General features: G+C 39.8%; 3 protein-coding genes and 2 long non-coding RNA genes across 13 annotated transcripts; 2 read left to right on the top strand and 3 right to left on the bottom strand.

The window, feature by feature from the left end:
• The first annotated feature begins 510 nt into the window (after positions 1–510).
• Positions 511–1818, top strand: LOC135677645 (transcription factor MYB1-like). The gene is made up of 3 exons (XM_065190017.1): positions 511–687; positions 761–890; positions 1079–1818. Exons 1-3 carry the CDS (start codon positions 555–557, stop codon positions 1641–1643), a joined length of 828 nt encoding a protein of 275 aa, XP_065046089.1. The 5' UTR covers positions 511–554; the 3' UTR covers positions 1644–1818.
• A 1837-nt stretch (positions 1819–3655) lies between these two features.
• Positions 3656–14684, bottom strand: LOC103986942 (uncharacterized). Of its 9 annotated transcripts, none has more exons than XM_065186279.1 (10): positions 14334–14504; positions 13853–13994; positions 12257–12407; positions 9528–9583; positions 7236–8234; positions 5363–5491; positions 4445–4735; positions 4254–4310; positions 3819–3993; positions 3656–3717 (listed from the first exon to the last, which is right to left on the bottom strand). In XM_065186279.1, exons 2-9 carry the CDS (start codon positions 13967–13969, stop codon positions 3826–3828), a joined length of 1968 nt encoding a protein of 655 aa, XP_065042351.1. In that variant the 5' UTR covers positions 13970–13994; positions 14334–14504; the 3' UTR covers positions 3656–3717; positions 3819–3825. The 9 variants fall into 9 exon arrangements, with proteins under 9 accessions (XP_065042351.1, XP_065042352.1, XP_009403372.2 ...); XM_065186280.1 differs by having other exon boundaries at positions 3656–3688; XM_009405097.3 differs by lacking the exon at positions 14334–14504 and adding an exon at positions 14532–14684 and having other exon boundaries at positions 3656–3993.
• Positions 14685–16022: 1338 nt separating this feature from the next.
• Positions 16023–19980, bottom strand: LOC108953184 (uncharacterized). Its single transcript, XR_001978706.2, has 2 exons — positions 19780–19980; positions 16023–16565 (listed from the first exon to the last, which is right to left on the bottom strand). It is a non-coding gene; the product is annotated as an uncharacterized LOC108953184 (long non-coding RNA).
• Positions 19981–20057: 77 nt separating this feature from the next.
• LOC135675775 (uncharacterized) lies at positions 20058–22118 on the top strand. The gene is made up of 2 exons (XR_010514003.1): positions 20058–20290; positions 20397–22118. It is a non-coding gene; the product is annotated as an uncharacterized LOC135675775 (long non-coding RNA).
• LOC103986940 (probable carboxylesterase 12) lies at positions 21491–23674 on the bottom strand. The gene is made up of 2 exons (XM_009405095.3): positions 22637–23674; positions 21491–21820 (listed from the first exon to the last, which is right to left on the bottom strand). Exon 1 carries the CDS (start codon positions 23604–23606, stop codon positions 22650–22652), a length of 957 nt encoding a protein of 318 aa, XP_009403370.2. The 5' UTR covers positions 23607–23674; the 3' UTR covers positions 21491–21820; positions 22637–22649.
• Positions 23675–23887: the final 213 nt, after the last annotated feature.

Below are 23887 nucleotides of genomic sequence, written 5' to 3'. Positions count from 1 at the left end.
GTTGCAGACCGTTCGGAGCATTCATCATGCACAATCTTTGAATACTACATCGAGGAAGTAGGATTCCACCATGGTATATAGATTTCAGCTTTGCAGTTCATCTCAGTCTTCTCTTGAATCGTGCAGATTACTGCTCCATGCTAATATCTGAAGACTTCTATGGTTCTTCAAATTACTAGCAATAAACCCTGCAAGAATAGTATGCCGAAAGTGCTAAGCTTCCATTTGAGATATCAGACTAAATGAAATATAGGAGTTAGGTATAAGGAGCAGTATCTTTAGTGTGTACACAGAACCATCCATATTCTATCGCTATCCATTTGCTGATGCAGCACATTACAAGTTTGTTTTATGGCCATCCATGTCAAGCTTTCCAACTTCCATCTAACCTGCCATCTAACTTTCAAATCCTCCTCTCAGCCCGTATTCATGGTCCAGCTCAGTGAAACATGGTCATTGGGGTGTGCCACCTATAAATACCGAGAAATGATGACTCTTCAATCAACACACACAAGCTAGCACTGAGAGAGAGAGAGAGAGAGAGAGAGAGAGAGATGGGAAGGAAGCCATGCTGTGCAAAGGAGGGGCTTAACAGAGGGGCATGGACAGCTCACGAAGACCACATCCTCAAGTCCTACATTGACACCCATGGAGAAGGCAAATGGAGGAGCCTCCCCAAGCGAGCAGGTGCAGCACCGAGTAATTAGGTTCCTTGGAACACGTATGGTACTTCCGACTGAACATGAACGAACTTGTGCAGGTCTAAAGAGATGTGGGAAGAGCTGCCGTCTGCGGTGGCTCAACTACTTGAGGCCGGGTATTAAGCGTGGCAACATATCCGACGACGAAGATGAACTCATCATCAGACTCCACAAGCTCCTCGGTAACAGGTACTCACCGATTTCTTGTGGTCTTAAAGATACGTACTACGTTTTATAGCTCAGGACATGTCAATTCGATTGTTTGTGGTTGATAATAGATTTGACACAGTGGAAGAACGTGTTAAGAACAACAGGATTTCAGCATGCAAATGTAGAAATCTAAACTATAATTAGTGTTTCTTCAATGGTGGACGCAGATGGTCTCTAATTGCAGGAAGACTGCCAGGGCGAACAGACAATGAAATCAAGAACTACTGGAACACCACACTGGGGAAGAAAGCTTACGGCAAGGCATATCAACCAAAGCCCTGCATGAGTAATAACTCCGCCGCCGGTCCAGCTGCGATCACAGCGAAAGCCGCCCCGGATCACACGGCCGTCGTCGTCCAAACCAAGGCCCAGAGGTGCACCAAGACATTCTTCCACCACGACCAAGCACTACTCGTATCGTCTTCTACCCATCAACAGCATCTTGAGCCGGCATCAAAGCCGTCCATGAGCCCCCCGAAAGCCTCTCCTGATGTTCCTGATAATGCCGACCCGTCACGTGCCGCGGGTGACCTCCCACTGACAGTAGGTGAAGAAGACGAGGATCCCTGCTTCAGCATGTCTCTCGATAGCACGTTCCTTCTCAGTGGCCTCTCCACCGAGTTCTGGATGGAGAGTGATTCCCTTCAACCGCACATTGAGTTCAATCTCAGTTCAGTAGCAGCTTTTCTTGACGAAGACGACGACTGGCTGAACTGGACACCAAGTTGTTGAGGAAAGAGATTCCGATGTGGTGCAAAGCAATAAGAAAGTTTGATGGGGGAAATCTCACTCGAAGGAAAAGGTGAAAAGAAACGACTGTACAACTCATTTTGCGTGTATTCTTTTCACAATCAAAATCTGGTGTCGAAATCACCAAAATAAATTTTTATTGTTGGAAATATTCATATGTGCATGATAGTCTTATATAATTAAGAATTTATATTTTACTTATTATATGAAGTCAGTAAACAAACGAAAAATCCATGGGTATTTGAACCTGAATATCCGAGAAGAAAATAGAATATTTGATGGAAGAACAGAAAATTATTATGAACATGTTTTTGTTCTTGATGGTCAGTTCCAATAAAAAAAGGGAAAATAATGCATGCATGGCTTAGGACTTGGACTGTGACAATCGCAATTTGCCTTCACAGCCACACAGCTTCCATCAGCAGACAAGATTCACTAATCATATTTGATTTAGGCTGTGACATCCAAAACTCTGAACCAGAAACAGACAACTGTTCAAGACTTCACGATCAGCATATGACATTATTACTATTACCATTACCTACGGCACCGCGCTGACAGTCAATGGAAGGGCAGCTCTCTGCTTGGAAGAAGTCATGGCGTGGGGAGATGATGAAACTCGTACGAGAAGCCGTGTCCTGGAATCAACTCCATCAACCATCGTATGACGACGAGTAGAAGCAGTGAACAAATTCTTGATGTATGCTCAGTATTTGAGTTCCGTCAGTTGATTAAGCTGCCGATGGAAATGACGAATCACACGTCCTTGATCTGAAGACATGACAGTAGGGAAAAGTAAGTCTCTGCAGACTCCACATGTACCGCCGGCTCGAATCTGCCATCTCTGTTCTCACCAAAAGGTCTCGGTATGCGCCAAACTGGTCATTCTCTTTCCATCCTTTTCCTCGGCGCCACCAGCGTTGGCGCCACACTCGCATCTCCATTAGCCTAAGTCAAATAATTATTGCCGACGACTACATGATGGAACAGCCGGCCAACGATTGATCGATCCCAAGCTTACTGCCTTCTGCAATGGCGAATAGATTGGAGGGCTCGATGGCATCATCCTGACGCATCTCTCAAAGAAAACTTCGCCTTCGAAATCCATCGGATCACATCGAAATATTGGAGCATGGATCTTCCAACACAGTTCCGTAAAGCACAAAGTTTGGTCCTGGGGAAAGTACTTCTCTGATGGAAGGTGAGATCACGGAGCACCAGACTCAGAACATGTGAGATATTGCTTTCTTGATTCGAGAGATGCATCTCTTCCTTCGGGCCAAATGAAAAGGATCCCACAGAAACTGTATATACTTATTTCCGGAGCTGTGGCGGAGTTGGCAGTCAGATGATGCGTCGTGTTCGAGAATCCTTCTATTGAGGTTGAAGCACAGAATCCATATTGGAGTGTATGAGATGTCGCCACCAGCAAATTTCAAGGAAACCAAATTTAATCAACATGATTGAAGACCACTATCAGAATTTTCTTGACCTAAAAAAGCAACAAGAGGCAACTATTAGAATTCATCTCAAAGATCCACCAAACACCCATAATACGAGGTGATTATTTGTTAATCGATTGCATCCCCTAAATTGGCACATGTAAGTACATTTCTTTTGTGGGATCTCATTTTCTAGCATTTGAGAATGCTTAATTATAGTTACCTTTTAACCATAATTAAGGAACAACTCCTGCACTATTACTGGCAGATGGGTTTTATTGAGAATCATACAAAAAGAAATTTCAGTAATCACATTAAAATAGATTTAACTATTGCATTTTTTTAGTACATGGATAATCAAATAATTTAAAATTAATAATCTTCTTCAGATTAGCCAACCGTCTCTTTAATAATATTATTCACGTTGAACATAAATATTAGAATTGTTTAATTAATTAACGAAAAGAAAAAACAGCACCTAGAATTCAACAGAGAAAGACTTGTAGGGTTTTACCAGTGAACAAAGCTCAATAGGGAGAACATCCAAGAATATGTTGAGAAGCTGATCCTGGCAAGTTGCTGAGTCTGAAAATAGAAGCAGATGGTGGAAGCTCCTGAGTTGCATGCATAAAGCACATCATGACCATTGTACATATCACAATACATAAGTGACCAAATCATTAGCTTAAAAAATACTCATAATTGCTTTGTTTACATGGGTGTTACAAAAAACCAGATCCTTCTCCTTGTAGCGGTCTGCCTCCACGGCCTGCAAACTTTTTTGGGCTAGGTTTGATTCCAGTCTGTGTCTGCAATTTTGCCAATTCCCTTACCTGAGATAGAATGGGTGTTGGTATTGGTACAGAAGTCTGTTTGCCGAAGTTCTTTGCCTGCAGGAACACAGAAAAAATGACCAGCATAAATGAGTTACTATCTCTTTTCAAATGAATCACAACCAAAACTGCCAGTCAGCCTCGAGTAATTATAATCAATAAAAGAATAAAAGATCCTAACTACTTAATAAATCCTTAGGGGAAATGGGTGCTAGTAGTTATCTCAAGGAAAAGATGCATCTTCAGGTCGGTTTCATAGACGGAATGGAAGGATCTGTTAAATAAAATACACAACTAAAACAACTCATGAAACTCACCTCTTTCTTAGTAGGGTATTGTGCTAAGCTGGCCCTCAGTAGGTTCCGCCATTTATCCTGAAGAAAGACAAACAACAAACAGTTATATTAATAACATTAAAGTTCAAACATGCTTCATCTTCATAAGTTTGCTTGATTATGAGATATTAAAATTCCTGATTCAGAGGTTGACTGTGTAGTTGAGAACTTGCCTTAAGATCAACAGAGGTTCGATAAGAATAAGAGGCAAAGGCTAGTCTTCTGATCTCGGACCACCTTCCAGCTCCATACTTAGCTACTCCATCGACTAGCTTCCGAACCTCACATAAAGTCCAAGCCCTATGATGCTTCCTCCTTGCGCTACCCTTAGGTGCTGGCTGTGTATTAGCATTACCGTATGTTGTATCTCCATTTGCATCTAATCCTTTATGGTGAAGATCTAAATCCTCTTCACAATTCAATGTTTTTGTATTCATTTTCACGTCCCCTTCACCAGCAACACTCTGGCACATGATGAATTCTATTGAGTAACATTGCCAATTTAAAATTCCAAAGTGTGCATTCAGCAGGTTCAGGGTCATCAAAGATTGATGTATATTCATGTTTAAGACCAAAGGCTGATGCCCACGAAAAACTACAGAGGCAAGGCAAAAGACATTGAGTTGTCATAACTAAGCATGGGTGGATCCAGAAGAAAAAAACAAAGCTTTAATATTAATACGAGATGATAAAAATGTGTTTGTGAAATCCTAGTTGGCATAGACTAAAATATTTTTAGTTCATTTAAAAAGAAAAAGTGAGATCATCAAATCTTAAAGCCAAGTGGTTGGTACTACTAACATTTTCCTCCACTCTGAAAGACCATCTTTTTTTATAGGGAAGTTTTCAGGACTTGTTAGATTCTAAAAAGTAAATAAAGAAGTCAGCGTAGAATTGGGCCTGGGAACATGTGGCTTCAGAGACTCTGTTCCATATAAATTGAAAAGGAACAACCTTATAATGACACCAAAGCCTACCCTCTAAGATTCAACAGTAATTAAAAATCTTGTTGAAAATACACAGAGCATTCCACTTGCTACACAAAGGTGAACCATGAATAGGGCTGCATGATAAGTTACATATTGATTTACCAGCTGTAATATCTGCACTGGAACAGATACGATTTCCCTAGATCTGCTTCCATTACCGCTGCCTTCTTCCAGTGCAGGAATCATAACAGCTGCTTTTACCATGTGAGAGATGGTAGCAGGGTTGTATTCCTGCAAACAGGAATAAAGGATAAGGTTTACAAAACAAGAAAACGCCAAGGAGGTTTTCCACTTTGAGAAAGTAATTCAATTATCATAAAGAACAGGCCTTTTGAAAGCTTTCTCAAGTTAAAAAAAGTCAACTTATTGAGGTAAATAAGAATAAAGTTCCTGTTACATAATTCATCAAAAAGACAGAGCATTCTCATGTACTTTTATTGTTCTATGATTATATTGTTCATCAAATCTGCATGGTGCCATACTCGAATGATTCACTGCAATAGTGTTATAGAACCCCATTCTAGGTTCAGCTCAAACTCCACCAACAATCAACAATGATACTAAAAACAAGTCCAGTCAAATCAGTTTCAGTTAAATGAAACTTGGATCATGCAAATAGATGGTAAATGAATGAAGATTCTAATTAATATCGTCGAATGATGTGTTCCATCTTTTTAGGATTCATGTATCATCCATAAAACAAGCAATAGATACATGCCTGTTAGGATTCAAAAGTTTATTGTAAACTCTTAATAATATTGAATAGATCTGTACAAAGTCCAACATAAGAACTGACAAGAAGCATGAAATTTCATATAATGTTGGGTTCTGGTCATCCACAAATGAACATGAACCTAATTTTAGCCATTACAATAAACTAACCCTGAAGATAATTATATTGAAAATGAAACATACACATATGGAACTATTTCAATATAATTTTGAGTTTCAGTTCAAGGACATGGTTTTCATTTGACAACGTATATCATTTGCGTACTCATAATCAAATATGAGAAGATTTTCAATCAATATTAGTTTGAAAAATAGCACAAAAAACATTTCTCCATATAAATAGGAAGTTTATGCAATGACAACCTTGGCGAACACTTGCTTTACATGGTAAGGTGAAAAAATATACAACCCTCAGAAACTTACAAATCAAGTGAATGGATGGTACTTCTCAGACTTCAGAAAGATTAAGAGTCAAAGTCAGCATTAACAATTTTAAATAATCTCTCCTGTGGATATCCAGAGTTCCTCATGGGTCATGACAATGTTTGCTCATTGATAATGCAACTTATTTTTCGTCATTGCAATTAATGGTAAACAACCATAATCTCAGCGCATGGAACCCAATGTGACTTATAGCAAGGAAAACCTTTCAGGGCTGGATACTACTAGACAAAGAGTCTCATAGTACCATCAGGGAAAGGAGAAAAACCCTGGTGAGTATAATAGAACAGGAAAATGTGAGCTCCCAAGCAGTGGGAAAAACAAAAGTCTGTTGATTGTAAAGGTAATCTCTGGTTTTATTCAATAACTAGAGAAATGGCATGATTTGCAGGTGACTGTCTTGGAAGGAAAGCCTATTGCTCATGTCTTTGGTGGTCATAACTTTGTATTTTATGGGTCAAAAAAACTGTGGCCCCTTATTGTCCAGTTCAGAGGATAACGTCCACTATAAGGAGTCGCTTCCAAGAGTATAGATACTGCTGTATTGGCTAAGTACAATAATGGAAAGGATTTCCAGCCGAGTTTCCTATGGATGAAATAACACATTACAAATGTTAATCTATTATTCATTCACTAGAAAAACAAACATGCAATAGAAGTTATGAATATCACGGAAAAGATATATTCTGGTTTTAATTAACTTACAAATAATTAGAACTCATCATTATGACAAACAATAATGTGCAGTAACATTAAGGCATGGCCAAAAAAAGGACCATGCATAATTAAACAATTTACATACCATAAGATCCACGAAATTCTTCCTAGGTTGCCTTCTTCTGGTTCTGAGCACATACGGTACCTCAAAACTGAATCCTCCCACAGATATATGCCTGGTTGAAAAGATTCTTCTTTGGGTTTTACCATCACAAACGGGCTTGATCTGACGTTTTGAAGGGAAATGACTATGTTCAGAAATTTTCATGCATGAATATGATTTAGCAGTACATTCCCTGGTCTCAAGCTCCGAGAGTTCCTCAATATACCGCTTCGTGGGCTTCCGCATCCTTTTGGCAGCACAGTGCTCCATTTGACAATTTTCGTCATTCACATCATGATTTGAGGGTGATAATCCAAGTCTTTTACCAGACAATTGTTGGTCTGTCATATTGCTATTCAAGCTGGTTTTAAAATCTTGGGGACTGGCATTTATTACATGAATGTTCATAGATAAAGATTCAGCTTCATTTTTGGACTGTTGCAATCTTTCAGGTTCTCCTTCTTTTGCCTCACTGAGAATTATTTTGTTGTCTTTGATAGTAAAACTTGTTGACGGAACATGACAGGAATTTGTTAACCCCATTGCTATCCGTCGCTTCAGCCACAATTTATCTTTAACAGAAGTCTGACGCCCAAAGGTAGCTCTAAAAGCTTCCTGAAGCTCCCGGATTGAAAAATTATCCAAGCAAATCTCTCCTCTTAGAATAGAAAATTCAGGGAATAAACTAGTGCAAGACTCAGAAATGGATGATTTACTAGATACTGCCTCGTTTGTGGGACCTGAGCATGTTTCAGCACTTCCTACCTCAAAATCGTGGATGCTATTAAGCTCCAGAGATCTTGGCATTATTTCCCTAGATGTAATCTCAGGTTGGAGCTTGTTATTACAGGCTTTAGAGTTCTTACATCTCTCAGATGCTGGATCCTCTATGGTCGTACATTTTGGAGAATGATTAAATGATTCACCCGACAACAATAGCTGCTCTTCCTGTTTAACTTTTTGCAACATCACCTTTATATTCTACAGGATAAGATTAAATACAAAAGGAAACAGTATAAAGGAACATAGCTCAGGAGCAAGAATGTCATGCTGACAAAATATAATTAATTGAATTACTAACTAAATATGTAAGATAAAAATGAACAGCTACTAATCATAGACAAGCTAAATTTGTACCCACAGAAAAAAAGACCATTGGACATCAACTTCAGATGCTTCTACTCTATAGAGGTAATCAATATGAAGTTGACATCATCAAGTTCAAATTATCGGCACATGCCAAGTTTAGGGAAAAAGAGACAGATAAACTGAATAAGGAATTTAATTGCAGTTCAACAGATCCAACCTGAAGTAAATAATGTGCAGATTGTACTAATCTAATCTTCAAAGGTGTTTAAGCATACAACTCTTAATAACACTTGCTGATGACTTTGATTCCATGATATTTGTAACACTTGCTGATGACTTTTCAAATATTAGCTATTGCTAATCCTAATCTAATCTTTCTTACCTTCGCCTACGTCAGGGACATTTAATACATTGCATAATGTACACCATATGATTGTTTAGGATTAGCAATAGCTAATATTTGAAAAGAAGTGTTAACTATCTTTCTAGCAGACACATCTGTACAGTCGTATATGTATTTTATCCATATGATGATAGATAGGCACACTTAGAATACACGAGTATGTATGTGAAAATATATGTGCATCTAGAAAATATTATTTCTTCTCATGCACATATTTGCTTGTTTTCAATACAATCTCTACCTGCAAAGTTAGGCTGTGCAAGCCCTCATGCCTAAATTTGGCAAAGATAGACATCTGTTTATGTTGCACATTAGATCTGCAGTTCTTTTATATCAATTATAACTGTACTTTAAATGAGATATTTAAATGTGCATTCTGTAAATGGCCTCATTATGTTCCAGGAAGTAACAAAAAAAATATTGTTTTACAAATTTAATGTGGTTATCATAACAAGAGAAATGGTATTGATTTGCTTTCAATATGCTCATATCACCCATCAAATCCTGCACAGTGACTACAATTGTTAAAATAAATGATGATTTGCTTCAACATTTATGCCACATGCATATGAAAGCAAGATTTATCCAACGAAGGGTTTCACTTGTATCCCCCCAAATACAACTTAAGTGAAAAGGCAGGGAATCCTGATAATTCCAACAAGCTTGGTCAACATTGCATCAAATAAGATGTTATGCAAAGGATGTTCTAAGACAACAAAAGGCAAGTACAAACTTGGTTCATGTTCTCATTCTTATGATGGATACCAAGAAGGAACACGTACCTCAAGCCTAGCATTCAACTTTTTCGAATCATCAGCATTCCCAGATTGAATGATTCCTGAGACATGGAACTCAGTGAAATATGAACCTTGATAACAGAGAAATTGCATATAATGAGAAACAACATGACTCCAAACATAATGAAAGCTAGTGGTTTGTTTACCTCAAGCAGTATTACAAATTACAACTTGTAAGCTAAGGTAATTATAAAAACATTATTTATTACTATCTGAGAAAATTACTCAATGACCAAAAAGACATCTGATATAGCAAGTAATCTAAGTAAAATAACTAAATATATGATGATCCAAGCTAGTGAACCACATAATCCTATCCCATGTACCACAGACCAAGCTAATTGGCATACCCATGCTGACACCTATACCACACCCAGAATGGCCCATGTTCCAGATAACTTTGTCTACACCAAAAATCAATTATTTAAACTGATAAATTGAGAGAGTATATAATCCTTTTGCACAGATCTCGGTAGAGCAAAATGGAAGAGGACACACTGAAAATTCACAATTTACTAAACTGTTAACTGCAGATGGCTACTACATGATGCAAGTAAAAAAAGAAAAAGTTTGAACAAAACAGTAATCGTACCTACCTTATTTGAACTTTGAAGTGCACTCTCATGCATGAAATATCTGCTAACATATCCAACCATGCTTTTATGTGTAAATTTCAAAATATTGCATGCATCTTACTGGAGAGTAGCAGAGGTAATCATCATCAGGATAGCCAATTTGCTTACTATTGCCAACTAAATTATAGTTAATTTCTACTGAGAATAGAATATTTATATGTGATGTATTAGCTGAAGTTCTAGTTCATTTGTGACATAAAGTATATGTGACAAAATATTATGCACCCATCAAACATTAAATAAAAAATTGTCACAACATAAGCCTCCTGCAAGAGTTAAACATAAATTTCTACAAGATAATATTTAACCCACCTTAAGTTGCAACAAGTAAATATTTTATGCAAGCTCAAGCTGAAGATATGGACCACAATACGAAATGATGATCACAGCCAGAGTAGGTTGTTGAAATGCAAATTATTGAATGACAAGAAATTCAAAAGATTTTGTACCCTGATGCATGAGGCTATCAATGCGGGGTTTAGGAAGGGTCAATATATGCAACTTTAGCCCTACAAGTAGAGAGGTCAATTCTGTGACTTGAAACCTTGACAACCAGGCTGCAAAATAGCAAACTTGCGGTGCTGCGAAGGTTTAAATCAAAAGATTTTTCCATGATGAAAGAAAATGCAGGAGTAAGGAAATCAGTAACACGTGGGTCTAGAGTACCCAAGGGAGAACTGAATTGTTTTTTTCTTTACAACAAAAGCAGCATTGTTGCCATGAGCTAGCTACTCTTGATTTGAAAAAGCATTTTAGGAAGGGAACAAGGAACAGAGGTGAAGACAATAGCATGAAAAGCAATAACCATAAACTATTCTAAAGATCTATTGCCTGCGCAACAGTGATTTAAAAAGTGTTAGGAGTCAAAAGATGCCAAGGTCCGAAAACGCCCGTAGCGCTAGGTGCTTGCCCAATCGAAACGAGACGTTCTAAAATATTAAAATATAAAAATAAATAATATTATTAATCTAATAAATAAATATTATTTTATATAGTAATTAATAATCTACTATTAACAACAGTTAGAAGGGAAGAGTATAATTGTTAAAAGGGATAAAAAAATATCACCCAGTGAAACCGACTATCATAAGTCAGAACTTAGAAGAGAAGTCACGGGCAGCAGCAGCGATAGCGAAGTCACGGACAACAAGAGGCAACGGACAACAGCGAAAGTTGAGGAGACTCGGTCCGTAACAGAGGAAGACTTGGAGGCAACGGGAGAAATCGTCAGCGACGGAGGCAGAGGGAGAAACTGTCGGCGGCGAAGGCAAAGGGAGAAATTATTGGCGGCAGAGGCAAAGGGAGAAAGCGCACGCTAGGGTTGGGAGTTGGGGTCGCGCGCAAGCTTGGAGGTAACTGCGTGCGTTAGTTGGTTCAATCGAACGAACTAACGCACATTTAATTGAACCTGGTTGCCTTATATCAATTGGGTGCTCGACGCCTGCGCTCGAGCGAGAACCCAGGCGATGCCTTATTGAAGTGCACCACCTGGCCCTTATATGAGGCACTCGGGCCTCGCCTCACCTCGCCCAAGCGCTTAGGCGACGACCTGAGCACCTTTTTAAATCACTACAACGTAATATATTAATAATTTTTAAATATAGAATGAGGATTCTTTGAACTTTGAACAGGAAGCATTTGCAACTTTTGGTTATTTATATCAGGCTCAAAATTAAATGACTTCATGTGTCCAACTATTAGCAATAGAAGAGATAACAACTCTTTTATTCTTTGTTCAAAATAAGGTAAGGTAGAATGATAACCAACAAAGAGAAAAAAGACGGTGAGAAAAAGTGTCTTCAATTTGGAAAGTAACTGAAGCTGAAGAAGTACCATCATTAAGGAAGAAAAGGACATCTTCATAGGCAAGGAGAAAAATGCAGAGTATGAGGTCCAGCCATAACCAGATACATCTCTCAAGAGCCTAGCATAAAATAGCCCAGAGGCTGATGACAAATAGAGTATAAACTTCACAACAATACCGAACATAAACAAAATGAAAAAAATTTGTTATAGATATATTACAATTGGGAAGAGTAGTTAAAACAGAAAACAAGATGCTATTCAATGATTCAATACCTTCCAAGTCAGACTTGGAGAAAACTTCACCGGAAAGACATCCTTTATCATTCCTGATAGCTTTAACTTCCCTCTTCTCACCTTCAAGCAACTGCTCTACCTCCATAACCTCGTCATCAGTAGCAGGAACTAGCCTTCCATCACCTTCAACCTGATGGAAAGATAACTTATGAGACATATGTCTCAGGATTTAGACACGGCAGATGGATAAGAGCTGGAAGTATCGAGATTCAATCATGAACCATAGGAGCAATTGAAACTGAAAGAAGGGACAAGGGTATAATTATCTTCTCTAAAGATGGTAGTATTATGAATTGTAAATGTAATCAACTTTAACCTTAATCTTTGTCATCTGGATTCAGGTCTATGAAGTCAGACCCTATAAAGCACTAAATTCTGATATAGATGTGGCACTGTCAAGGGTATATACTAATGAAGCTCATGAAGCTAAAGTAAATATTATGGAGTGATGTATTACCAAAGAATTGGTTGCAGTATAATTGATCAAATTCATGTTTTGTGCCTATTATTAAATGAATGGCCATGGTATTAGCGAAAGCACCTATTTTCGCACTATACTTTCTTACCATCACTAAATTCTATGAAGAACTATGCCAAAAAGAGCATATTAAAAAAAAAGGAAAACATACACAACTAAACGAGCTAACTAAATGAGGCTACCAATTACTTGATATTCTCCCTCCACTACCAAGTAATTTTCAGAAAGAGATTACTTCTGCACCTTCAAAATAAGATCAATTTGACCACAAGGCTAAATCAGCATTCAACCTCAAAATATGAGTCTCCTCAGATTCCGTGCAGAAACAGTTTTATTCCCATAATAAGATCCACTATATTTTTCACAATGTCTGATAGAAGGCAATCTCAAGATTCTTCAAATATTTTACTATTCTAAAGATCTATGGAGCAATGATCTTGCTGATCGACATTTCTATGAGCACCTTTCCATGAAATAATCTATATATTACATTAGACATTCCTTTTCTTGAATGGAAGTATAGCTTGCTTAAAAAGAGATAAAGGACCCAGCAGATTGCAAGAAAGCCCATTACTCAATTTTAATTGTCCACCTAAATTGCACTATCACCTGATGTTTTGTCCATTTCAACATAAGAAGATTTGTTTGGATGAGATTGTCAATGTGTTAAAGTCGCAACTGGCAACCATCCATATTCCCTATTGATTCTCCCAATAGAAATTTACAGTATATTGTTCATGCATATTAAGACTTATGTACGTATCAGTAATTAATGCTTTAATGAACATGTAGACCACTAAATGAAAAAGCCTTCCTTGTAAATCTCCAATACTCATCCTCAATGAAGATTTCAATTGAAACCACTCAATTATGCAAGTCGATAATATATAATATATATCCACAACTCAATACACAATTTAGTATTTCAATATTTCAATTCTATAAGTACAATCAACTAAATGCAACTATTCCTTCTATTTCACAATATAATTATTAACTATATACATAAACAAGAGCTTAAAATAATCAAAATAAACACTTAGTCACTGACTAAAAATTTTGTCAGCTAGCAACAAATAATCAACACTATCAATTACCCGAACAAGTTGGTAAACCACGGGCTCTGAATCGCAGGTCTTGTTATCGTTATTCTCTTTGTCACCCTTCTCATCGCTATCCACCGTATCAATGACGGTTCCGACTGAATGCTCCATTACATGCAACTCAGCTCAACAATTGCTGACAACCAAAAAGGGGAAAAAAAAAAGGCTCTATGAGACCTAATAAACAACTTATATGAAACTTTAAAATTAAAAAAACCCACAAAAATTACAGAAAAAACAACGCAGCGGACTTAATCTCCAAGCATCATTTAAAGTAGCTTCACCAAGCCAAAGAACCAAACCCTAATCACCAATTCTGATGGAAAACTACAATCGACTAGCACCAAACTTAAGAAATCACTTGCAAAGCCGAAATCTTGCATGTTGAGATGAAAATCGCCGTAAATCCCCAGAAAAAGATGGCGTAAGAGACAAGAAAAGTAAAGATGTTGACTGAAATCGTATTAGAACTAACAAATTGGAAGCGGAGGCGGTTCGATTAGCACTGGGACCAAACAATTGTAGATCGAGAACAAGGGAAAGAAAGGAACTGAGGAAGGCAAAGGAAAGAAGGGGGAAAGACAAGGTGATTCGAATGGAACGGATAGAGACGAGAGGGGGATGAGCTGGGGGCGCTTCACACACAAGAGGGGGCGGGGGACGAACTATTTACCGTCGGGACCACGCGATTGAACGGTGATTAGAGCGGATACGGAAGACTTCAACGGCTGTGATGGACAGACGGGACTCTTTGCGGAGAGAAGGATGCAACCGGAACTGTCCTAATCGAGAGGAAATATGGTGGGTGAGAGTGCTGTGTGCATAAACCGTTTCTGCCAGCCTTGCAATGGATGAGACAGTAATAATGAGATCTTATTTATTCTTCATCGATCCATCCAATAATTTGATAAATTCTTTAAAAATATTTATATTTTTATTATTTCTGATAGAGTCTCCTTTTTACTTTATTTTCATATAATGTCCCTTTGTGATCATCTTTATCAATTTAGCCCTTATCTCTGTTTGTCATCGTCTCTTATCTCGTCTCTCGTTACTTTTGTTTCATTGTCTCTATCTTGTCGTCTCCACTCTTACGATCACTTTCTCTGTCGTGTCCTCGCAAACTAGCCCAATTCTAATTGCGACGAGACTCTTAGATCCCTATCACTTTTTTTTTTTCGATCTAGTATCAAATAGAAGATAGTATATGAGCTAACGTGCACACAAGGCCCTCAAGCTCGCCCGCACCCTCACTCTCATCCATTGTTGTTGTTGTGTGGCCTCATCCATTGCATCGCTGCGTCACTAGTAACCTCCCCCCATCGCTAGTATCACCCTCATCCCACTTCACTTCTTCCCCTTCACCTTTCTCCTCCTCCCTTTACAATACTCTCGACATCTCTCCTCGCACCGATAGCTAGGAGATCAAGGCCACATATTGTCACATGGGGCTCAAGCACCATGTAGATGTTGTTGCGAACGACCACATGGCAATTTCATCAACGAGTTCATGCCAATCTATGTTACCTATGCTAACCTCTTCGACGGGGCTAAACTTCGATTAACCAAGATGTAGTTGGTGTTAGTGATAGGAGGAGGCTTCTAGTGACCTTTGGTGACTAGAAGCCAAGCAATGATAGTTGGTGAGGTGGCATGATGGACGAGGCCAAGGACATGCTTAAGGGCTTTAGTGACCTTTGTATGAATGCATGTGGAGGTGGTGATCATAAGATATAAAGGCAAATGGGTCTCACCACGAGATAGAAGTGACTATAGTAAACAAAAAACAATGAGCGATTGAGACAAAATAGACCATGATAGTACTAAGGATAATCTTATCTTTTAAACAATAATGAGTGCTCTAGGAGAATAAAACTAAAAGGACATAAAACTTACATATATATTTTTAAATTTATCCCAATAAATTTATTATGATGATTTTGTTAAAATAACAAAAGCAAAAAAAATATTAAGATATAAGCCCACCTAGCAGGTACACTAAGCAACGTCTTTTTTTTAAGATATAACTTGACCGACGTCTTTTTTGAGATGGATGGCAAAATCCATCATCGTAAGATCTTAGTTCTTAGGATGGAATCCAACCATAGCTGTATTGTTTCACTTGAAGGGAACCTTTGGGCACTTCAAATGGATTTAGCTGAGATGTCAGTCCACAGATGCTGCTAAGCCCATCAAAGCAGCGTTACACACTTTCATCCATACATGAAAAATCCGTTCACAATAGTGCCAACGATCATTGCTGTAACACCCAATCTTACAGTAAACGTTTCAGCAGGTTTACATACTCTGCTTTCGTTAAGTTGCAAGTGCATTCTGACAGACTAGGCTTATGTCAATACTTACCACTAGGGAATTTTAGTTTCTTCGAACAGTGTAATTACCATATAAGCTCCTTTTGGCATGCACAAGATGCAGTAAAAACACAAAAGAAGGTGAGGAAGTGAAACATATTTCCCTGCTGTTTGTGGCTAGATCCACAAAAGCGGAAGAAAGACTGTAAGACGATCTTCTTCATTACTCTTTTGATGAACATCCCGTGCTGGAGGGTCAAATTTTGCATCCCCTGGTTGGGCCACTTTCATCCACAAATAATGTTTTTGATGAAGGGAGTTCTTAGGGGGCGGTGTCCTTGCATCCGTGGATATACATCTTCAAGGAAATAATATGCATGACCTGCTATCATACCCTACACTCAAGACGTTAAAATTTGTTCAGCACAAGAAGAAAATTAATTAGTAAAACAAGAAATAACTGAATCATCATGCCACTTAAGCACCAAACTCATGGTACAGCCACAAACAAAGAGAATGGTATTGTAAAAGCATGGCACATAACAGTTCAAAATCAATAATAATTAGAACGAGCAAAACTGACAGTACATCAAGAATGAAAAACAATGAAGAAATGCACTCAATGACTAATGGGACCAGGCACTACCATAAGACCATGGTTGATCAATTGGAAACTAAGGAGAAGTTGGTACATCCCCTTTCTTCTTCAAGAAAATTAACACAGGCAAACAAACTTTTTTTATCATCATTGTAGAGCTTCCTAAATTAGCATGTGGCCCTTCCAGAGTAAGATAAGAAATTAGGACTTCAAAGTTGCAAACTACTAAAAAATACCATTGTACCAAACTTTGAGATCTTTGTTAGGTTAATCCTCATGTGTTAGATAGTATAATATGTAATGATAGTATAATCTTTAATGATTGTCAATTGGTTCAATTGAACTAGGTGTTAGTTGGTTCAACCATAGTAAACAAACCCCTCCCCTCGTGCGACCCACGCACATACAGTAAAACCCATGCCATAGTAAAACCCTAACTACTGTTGCTGCCCTCAACATAGCTCTCTCTGTCACCGACGGACAGGTCCAACTCTTCCAGTGCAGTTGACAAACAAATCCGAAGCTCCCACCATTGTAGCTCTCGTGCACAGTTCCCTTTGCTGTCGCTGCTTTCATGTGCAGCTCACTCTGCCACCAAGGGATAGGTTCGCAGCTTTCTCCACCACCGACGAACACATTTGAAGCTTCCTCTGCCCTTGACCTCGTCGTCCGTAGCTTTTTGCGCCGCTACTGTCGTCATATGTAGCTTTCTTTGCCATTGCTATCGCCATTGGTAGCTTTCTCCGTTGTTGCTGTCGTCGTCCATAGCTTTCTTCGCTGTCGCTACTGCTATCTGTAGCTTTCTCCGCCGCTGCTGTTGCTGTCCAAATGTTCCTCTATCATCGCCACCCTCCCTTTCCCCATCTTTCACTGTCAATGACTCCTCTTCGTACTACTGGACATTGTTAGAACTATTAACCCTATTAATCCTTTAAAACTAAATTAATCCTTAGAGCTGTTAACCCTATTTAGAACTACTAATCCCTATGTAGCATTGTTAATCTATATTTATTTAGAACTATTATTAGAAATATTATTAATCCTAATTTAATGTCATATTTTTATTTTTATAATCATATTATATATTTTTTATATTTTAATATTCTAGAATGTCTCGTTTCGCTCAAGCAGATGCCTAGGCTAGCGCCTTAACACCTCGGACGTTTTGAAACCTTGACGCCTTTTGACACCTAATGCTTTTAAAAATACTATTTGATCATTAGTTACTAGTTACTAGAATATCTTTTTCATGAGGAATTTTTTGACTGATATTTACTAAGTTAAAAGAAAGTAGGCACAAGCCACACAACTTTGCTGTCATGGCACACAAATAACTTAAAAAAGAAAAGAAAGCTAAAACAAGAAAATAATTTTTTTTACAGTAATAAAACACCCAATCAGCCTCGCACTTTCTTCCTCCTGTCTGATAGTTCTAGATTACATAGTTCATGATCGTTAAGGATTAGAAAAGTTATAGCTTCTTTCCTTCTATCAAAGCCCTGGTTTCCTTCAATCAACCATTTGGTTTCTTTTTTATTTTTCAATCTTACTTCTATTGTCTCACTGAAATCTACCATTTCCTTTATTTGTCTATGCTTCTCTGCTAATTTTATTGTGTTGTTACCGAGGAATGTGAAAAAAACACAATATAAGATTTCTTCTGTTTTCAGTTTAACTTGTTCTCAGCCATCCATGATGGTCATCACACTTCTCTTATGGCAATGGATAACAATGATTACAGTTTAATCAAAATTGACTGCAATGTATAACCAATCCTAGACCATACCATCTACCTGAAAGCATGATCAAAATCAGATTCGGTAGATGAGACATTTCACATTCTTCTACAAGAAACTAAACCACATACATATTGCAATAACATACACCAAGGTTTTAATCCAGAAGACACTCTCAGACATTTGGATCAATCATAAATGGTGATAGGATATATTCTAGCATCTCTCCCGCAACCGCAGTCAATCGCCACATTAGAGCCGATGTGGCGCCTCGGAGCTGACATGGCGCGCGCGCCATCGTGACACCTCGGACCCATACGAGACAGTCACCTGCACCCGCGCCGTCGGCATAGACCCGTACGAGACAGCCGATTGCGCCCGTGCCACCTGAGGCTGTGCGAGATGACGCCACATAGTATGGAGCCGCTCGAGAACACGCGAAGCAATGCTGCGTGGTACAGAGCTGTGCAAGTCGGTTAGTGCTGTGCGGAGTGTACGAGCCGGCCGCCCAAGGCATTGGCGGCCATTAACGGACTGCATACGACCGGCCATCGATTGCGGGTATAAAAACCGACCTCCTGGCCAACACCTAAGCACCTCCATACTGACTTAAGCTTCGGAGGGGTCGAGTCAGGAATCCCCCTCCCGACTTTGGTCTATGTGCAGGAACCCAATGCGGAAGGAAGGACGAAGCGACTCCTGACTCTATCTCGGGGGGACTTGTCAGACAGTGCCCCAACCCGACCTAACGTTGATCCTCTCCAGCCGGGAAGCCACGTGGACAGCCTTGTGCACTCGGATTGGACCAAACCGTGTTGACATCTCAGCACTTGTATTGCAACAAATGGAAAAAAAAAAACACTTGCATTGCAACCAACATGACCATCGATTTCAGCAACAGAAATGTCAGTTCGAAGGATGCAAAATAATGTATGCAATCAATACATATATGATTAGATGACCGCAAGCTTTAGACCAACCCATTTTCCAAAGCAGAGGAAGTTTGTGACGAGGCGCCATATCTCATACTGTTGAACTATGAGTTTCGGTTTCAGACACAAACTATAGGGCGATATGATCTGGAAAATCCGAAAAAAGACAAGTTTTCTCTCGCCTTTACAAGTTCAAGACATAGCACAAATCTATCATTGTCGCAGTTAATGACGAGAGGTCGAAAGATTAAATTCCTAAGAAGAAATCATACCGCTCGCAATCCTAACCCTATATCTAATCCAAGAACGCCACTAAAAGACAAAGACAATAAAGAATTCGCACCTCGAGGGATCACGCGACGGCGGTGACGATCGCGGTGGTGAGATACGACCGCGTGACGATGGGCATCTGCTTGTACCACTCCTCCACCGCGTGGAGCCATCGTTCGAGGCCTCAGAACGCAACCCCCCTCCCCCAACCACCTTATCCCGGAAACACAAGAAGGGGAAACCCTAGCCGTACCACAGGCTAAACCGAAGCAATCGATCGATAGACGACGGGGGATTTCAAGTCATTCGAAAAGCAATTTACTTTACCTACGACACCCATTGGGGTATTTAAGTCATTTTACTAAAGTTAGGGTTCGTCGCCGTCCACTCCCCCTATATATTGAGTAGGAGGCCAACACCGTCTCGCCACGGTCTCTTCTTCGTTGGCTTCGCCGTCTCCTCCAAATTACGACCTTCAATCTACTGCCTGACATGGATTCTCTCGTTCATGCGCTCACTTGTAGTGCTGATGAGTGGGCCAGTGATAAGAAACAAGATCAATTGTCTGTACCATCTGAGATCCGGTAACGTCGCCGTCTCTCTGATGCTATCTAGCTTCTGAGGCTTCCCTATTTCGTTTTTCTACTTTATCTTCCTACCTTATTTTGATTCTACATGTTACGTAAGCAGTAATGGCCTTTGGGCGGTGATGAGCCAGAAAAAAGATACCATCAAACTCAGAAGAAGATAACGATGTCGATACATCTACTAGCCTCTGAGCCAGCCATTTCTTGGTCTTTTTTTTTTCTCTCTTCTTTGGACTTTCTTGGACAAAAAAAAGAATGATTTTTATTGGTTTTTGTTTGATTTCTTTCGATCGGAGATGGAATCGGATCGAAAGTGGAGGCAACAAATTAGAGTCTCTGATGCGCTTCTTTTAATAGCGTCGTCAGCGCTGTACGTTGCCGAGAACGAGGCAAGGCTGAGATTCTGGCATATGCCATTCGTATTATTTGGCTTATGCATTCAGATGCTCGACATCTCGAAATCTGGTTTTATGTGATTTCTTTGAGAATAATCGTCGTCAAACGTATACTGAAGTTGGAATTTATTATGTCTAATTGTCACAATATTGTATGCGTTTCTTTTTGGTCTTTGTGAGAGATTTGTTCGTTCTTTTTAGTCTTTGTGATAACATTCATTTGTCATTTATAGATTTTGTGGAAATCTTGGGGTAGGAACTAAGTAGGTAGTAGCTTCAGTTTATGTGCGATCAACTTGTCTGGGTGTCTGGCCTCACCAACAATGTCGATTGAAGGTTGCAGTGTGGCTCATATGGAATTGGTTTGTTTTTTGATTCACCTGGGGAAACATTACTACAATGGTCGAGCTTTCATAAGATCATCTAAAATCTTTTGAAGAAGGATTTTAGGCATAAAGGAACCCAAGAAAGATCTTAACTTTTGATGTTCAACAAAGTCATTAAGCAATTCTATTGTCTATTTTGCAACCTTGTAAGTCAATAATTCCTATTGCATGAGGACCCATGAAAGGCTCTGTGATTTGTATGAGTTCATTATTTGAATTACAAGGCATTTGCTTTCCACATGATCAGGCAGTCATTAAAAAAGATACTTCAATTGGATCAAGATAATAACCTCTGTATTGGTGCCATACCTGTTTTTTAGTTATAGATCTCCATGTTCTCTTTTCACAATGCCTGATCAAATGCTGAAAAGTATGGATTACCACCTACATATGAAGCAGTGTAATATCTGCATGACTGAATGCAATTGTAGTTACCTAGTAGTTTTATTCTAAAAGAAAAAGAAGTGAGAAAACACCTGTGGGAATACAAAGTCCAGCCAATGACATAATGTGAATACAAGTAGCCATTGTCAAGGGCATGCATTACATGTAACCTTCATGTCAACTATTTAACTGTTCTTGATGAAGTTTCAGGAGCTTTCTACTTGGTTGCTGTCATTAAATTAACTTTGACATGCAAAAGCATGAAATTTTCTTTGATCTGATTGAAGAACAATTCGATGGTGAAGTAAGCGAAGCTCTCTTCTGGCGGTTGATCCAATCTTTGTGCTAAATGCCATAAGCAGCTGCCATAGACAAATACAAGTACTAAGAAGTGGCAACTGTTTTGCAGCAAGCATAAGTATTTTCACAGAAGACTACTTAACCTCATGTCAGAACTGAAGCGCAGTAATATTAAATTAAATTTGCTGATACCATTTTATGGCTTTTGTACAAATTGCACTATGATAAATGCTCAGTTCCTGTATCTAATTTTTTGGGTACGTTCTTAGTGTAATCTTTTGAGAGAGTATATTCATTCATTCTTAGTGTTTGAACAAACCGAGGCTTGACATGTAATAAAAGCAAATATGCATTCCAATATGCTTGTGAACTTTTAATCTCTGAGCCATACACTCATTTGTATTATCTACTTATATTTATAAGCATGGATGAATCGCAAAACTGTTATGTTTTATTGTTTGAATTCCTTGTTCTAATTCTGAACATAATTTCATTGCTGATCATATGCAAGTGTTATTATGTTTTTGCTGTCTTTTTCCCAACTATTTATCTTTTGTGTTGTGGTTTCTAATAAACAGTGGTATTTGAGAATACCATATGGTGAATGAAAGATTTTTTTGTTGGTATTTGTAAGCTTTATTTTGTGATGAACTTGAAATTATGATATCGAAGTACTTTGTTTATCGAATTAGAAAACATAATTTGCTAACAACAATATGTAAATATTAATCTGATACTGCTTTTTAAATAGCAATGTCAGTGGTACAATAGATTTGATCACTCCTATCCTTGAAGACTAGTTGACCTGTTTTCAATAGCAAGCAATCGGAGATGAACATAAGCATTGCATTCATTATTAGAGTTCAAGCACCAAGAACCTTCAGCTAAAGATCAATCCGCAGTGAGGAAAGCTGCCACAGCCTGCAACTTGGCCAACGCTTTGTCGCTCTTGGGGCTTTGGAGATGGAACACATGCTGCTCTCCCTCCGTCTCCAACAGCCGAGCCTCCCCTTCCCACCCACTCCGCTTCAGCGCCGCGTAGTACGCCTGCCCCCGGCACCGCAGCAGGTCCTTCTCCGCCACCGTCACCAGCACGCGCGAGCAAGGTAGCCTCGCCAAGCTCGGCGCTCCCTCCGCAAGCGGATTTATCCATGGGGCGTCCAGCCCCGCCGTCCCGGGCCGCACGAACGCCCATATCCGCCCCACCCACTCCCTCGCATTCGGGTCCCGGCTCTCCGACTCCAGCGGCTCAGCCCCCCAGAAGAAGGGGTGGATCAGCACCAGCCCTCTGATGGCGGCTCCGCCTCCCAGTCCCTCATCCGCCGCCCGCACGGCCATCTGGTGCACTATGTTGGCTCCCGCGCTGTCCCCGGCCAAGAACACGCGCCCCAGGTCCCCCCGCTCCGATAGCCACGCCTCCTCCGCTGGCCGCGACGCCACCCACCGGAGAGCCGCCCACGAGTCGTCGTACGCGGCCGGGAGCGGGTGCTCCGGCGCGCGGCGGTATTCCACGGACACCGCCACCACGCCGGCCGCGGCCACGAGGGAGTTGAGGTAGTTGTGGTACGTCGGGGAGAAGGCGGTCTCGATGACGAAGCCGCCCCCGTGGTAGTAGACGAGGACGGGGAGCTTCCTCTCGGAGGAGCTACCGGCGAGGTCCGGTAGGTAGAGGCGCAGAGTCAGGTTGGTGGCTGGGTCAACGATGACGTCCTTGGATGCGACGCCGGTGGCAGGGTCGACCCCGGCAGGAAGCACGTCGTTGCCGAGGAACCGCTCGACGCGGCCGCTCTTGTAGACGCGAGCGAGAAAGGGCACTTCGACCACGACTTCGGCATCGGCGGCGTCCATGACTCGAAGCTACCGTCTGGAGACTGGCTATTGTGGTGGATGTGGAGATCTACTCGGTTGCGAAGAGAGGTGGCTTATCCCTTGAGCCACCTACGGCTCACGTGAGACATGGATGTTATTTTGGCTTATTCCTTTAGCCACCTGCGGCTCACGTGAGACATGGATGTTATTTTGACAGACATATCCCGAATGATTAATATATCATTTCATAAATAATAGATCCCAAATTCGAATTTATATATGAACATTATATATATATATATATATATATATATAATATT

Source organism: Musa acuminata, chromosome BXJ1-6, assembly GCF_036884655.1.
Source record: "Musa acuminata AAA Group cultivar baxijiao chromosome BXJ1-6, Cavendish_Baxijiao_AAA, whole genome shotgun sequence".
Taxonomy (NCBI): Eukaryota; Viridiplantae; Streptophyta; class Magnoliopsida; order Zingiberales; family Musaceae; genus Musa; species Musa acuminata.
Note: the sequence above shows the minus strand (reverse complement) of the source record. Positions and strands in the feature narration are given on the sequence as shown.

Bases quoted from the DNA above. Each gene is read 5' to 3' on its own strand.
- LOC135677645 (XM_065190017.1), top strand. From the start codon at position 555: ATGGGAAGGAAGCCATGCTGTGCAAAGGAGGGGCTTAACAGAGGGGCA. The intron at 688-760 runs GTGCAGCACCGA...GAACTTGTGCAG, and splicing joins GAGCCTCCCCAAGCGAGCAG to GTCTAAAGAGATGTGGGAAG. The intron at 891-1,078 runs GTACTCACCGAT...TGGTGGACGCAG, and splicing joins CACAAGCTCCTCGGTAACAG to ATGGTCTCTAATTGCAGGAA.
- LOC103986942 (XM_009405097.3), bottom strand. From the start codon at position 13,969: ATGGAGCATTCAGTCGGAACCGTCATTGATACGGTGGATAGCGATGAG. The intron at 8,235-9,527 runs GTACGTGTTCCT...CTTATCCTGTAG, and splicing joins AGTTGAATGCTAGGCTTGAG to AATATAAAGGTGATGTTGCA. The intron at 5,492-7,235 runs GTATGTAAATTG...TCCTGTTTGCAG, and splicing joins AGAATTTCGTGGATCTTATG to GAATACAACCCTGCTACCAT.
- LOC103986940 (XM_009405095.3), bottom strand. From the start codon at position 23,606: ATGGACGCCGCCGATGCCGAAGTCGTGGTCGAAGTGCCCTTTCTCGCT.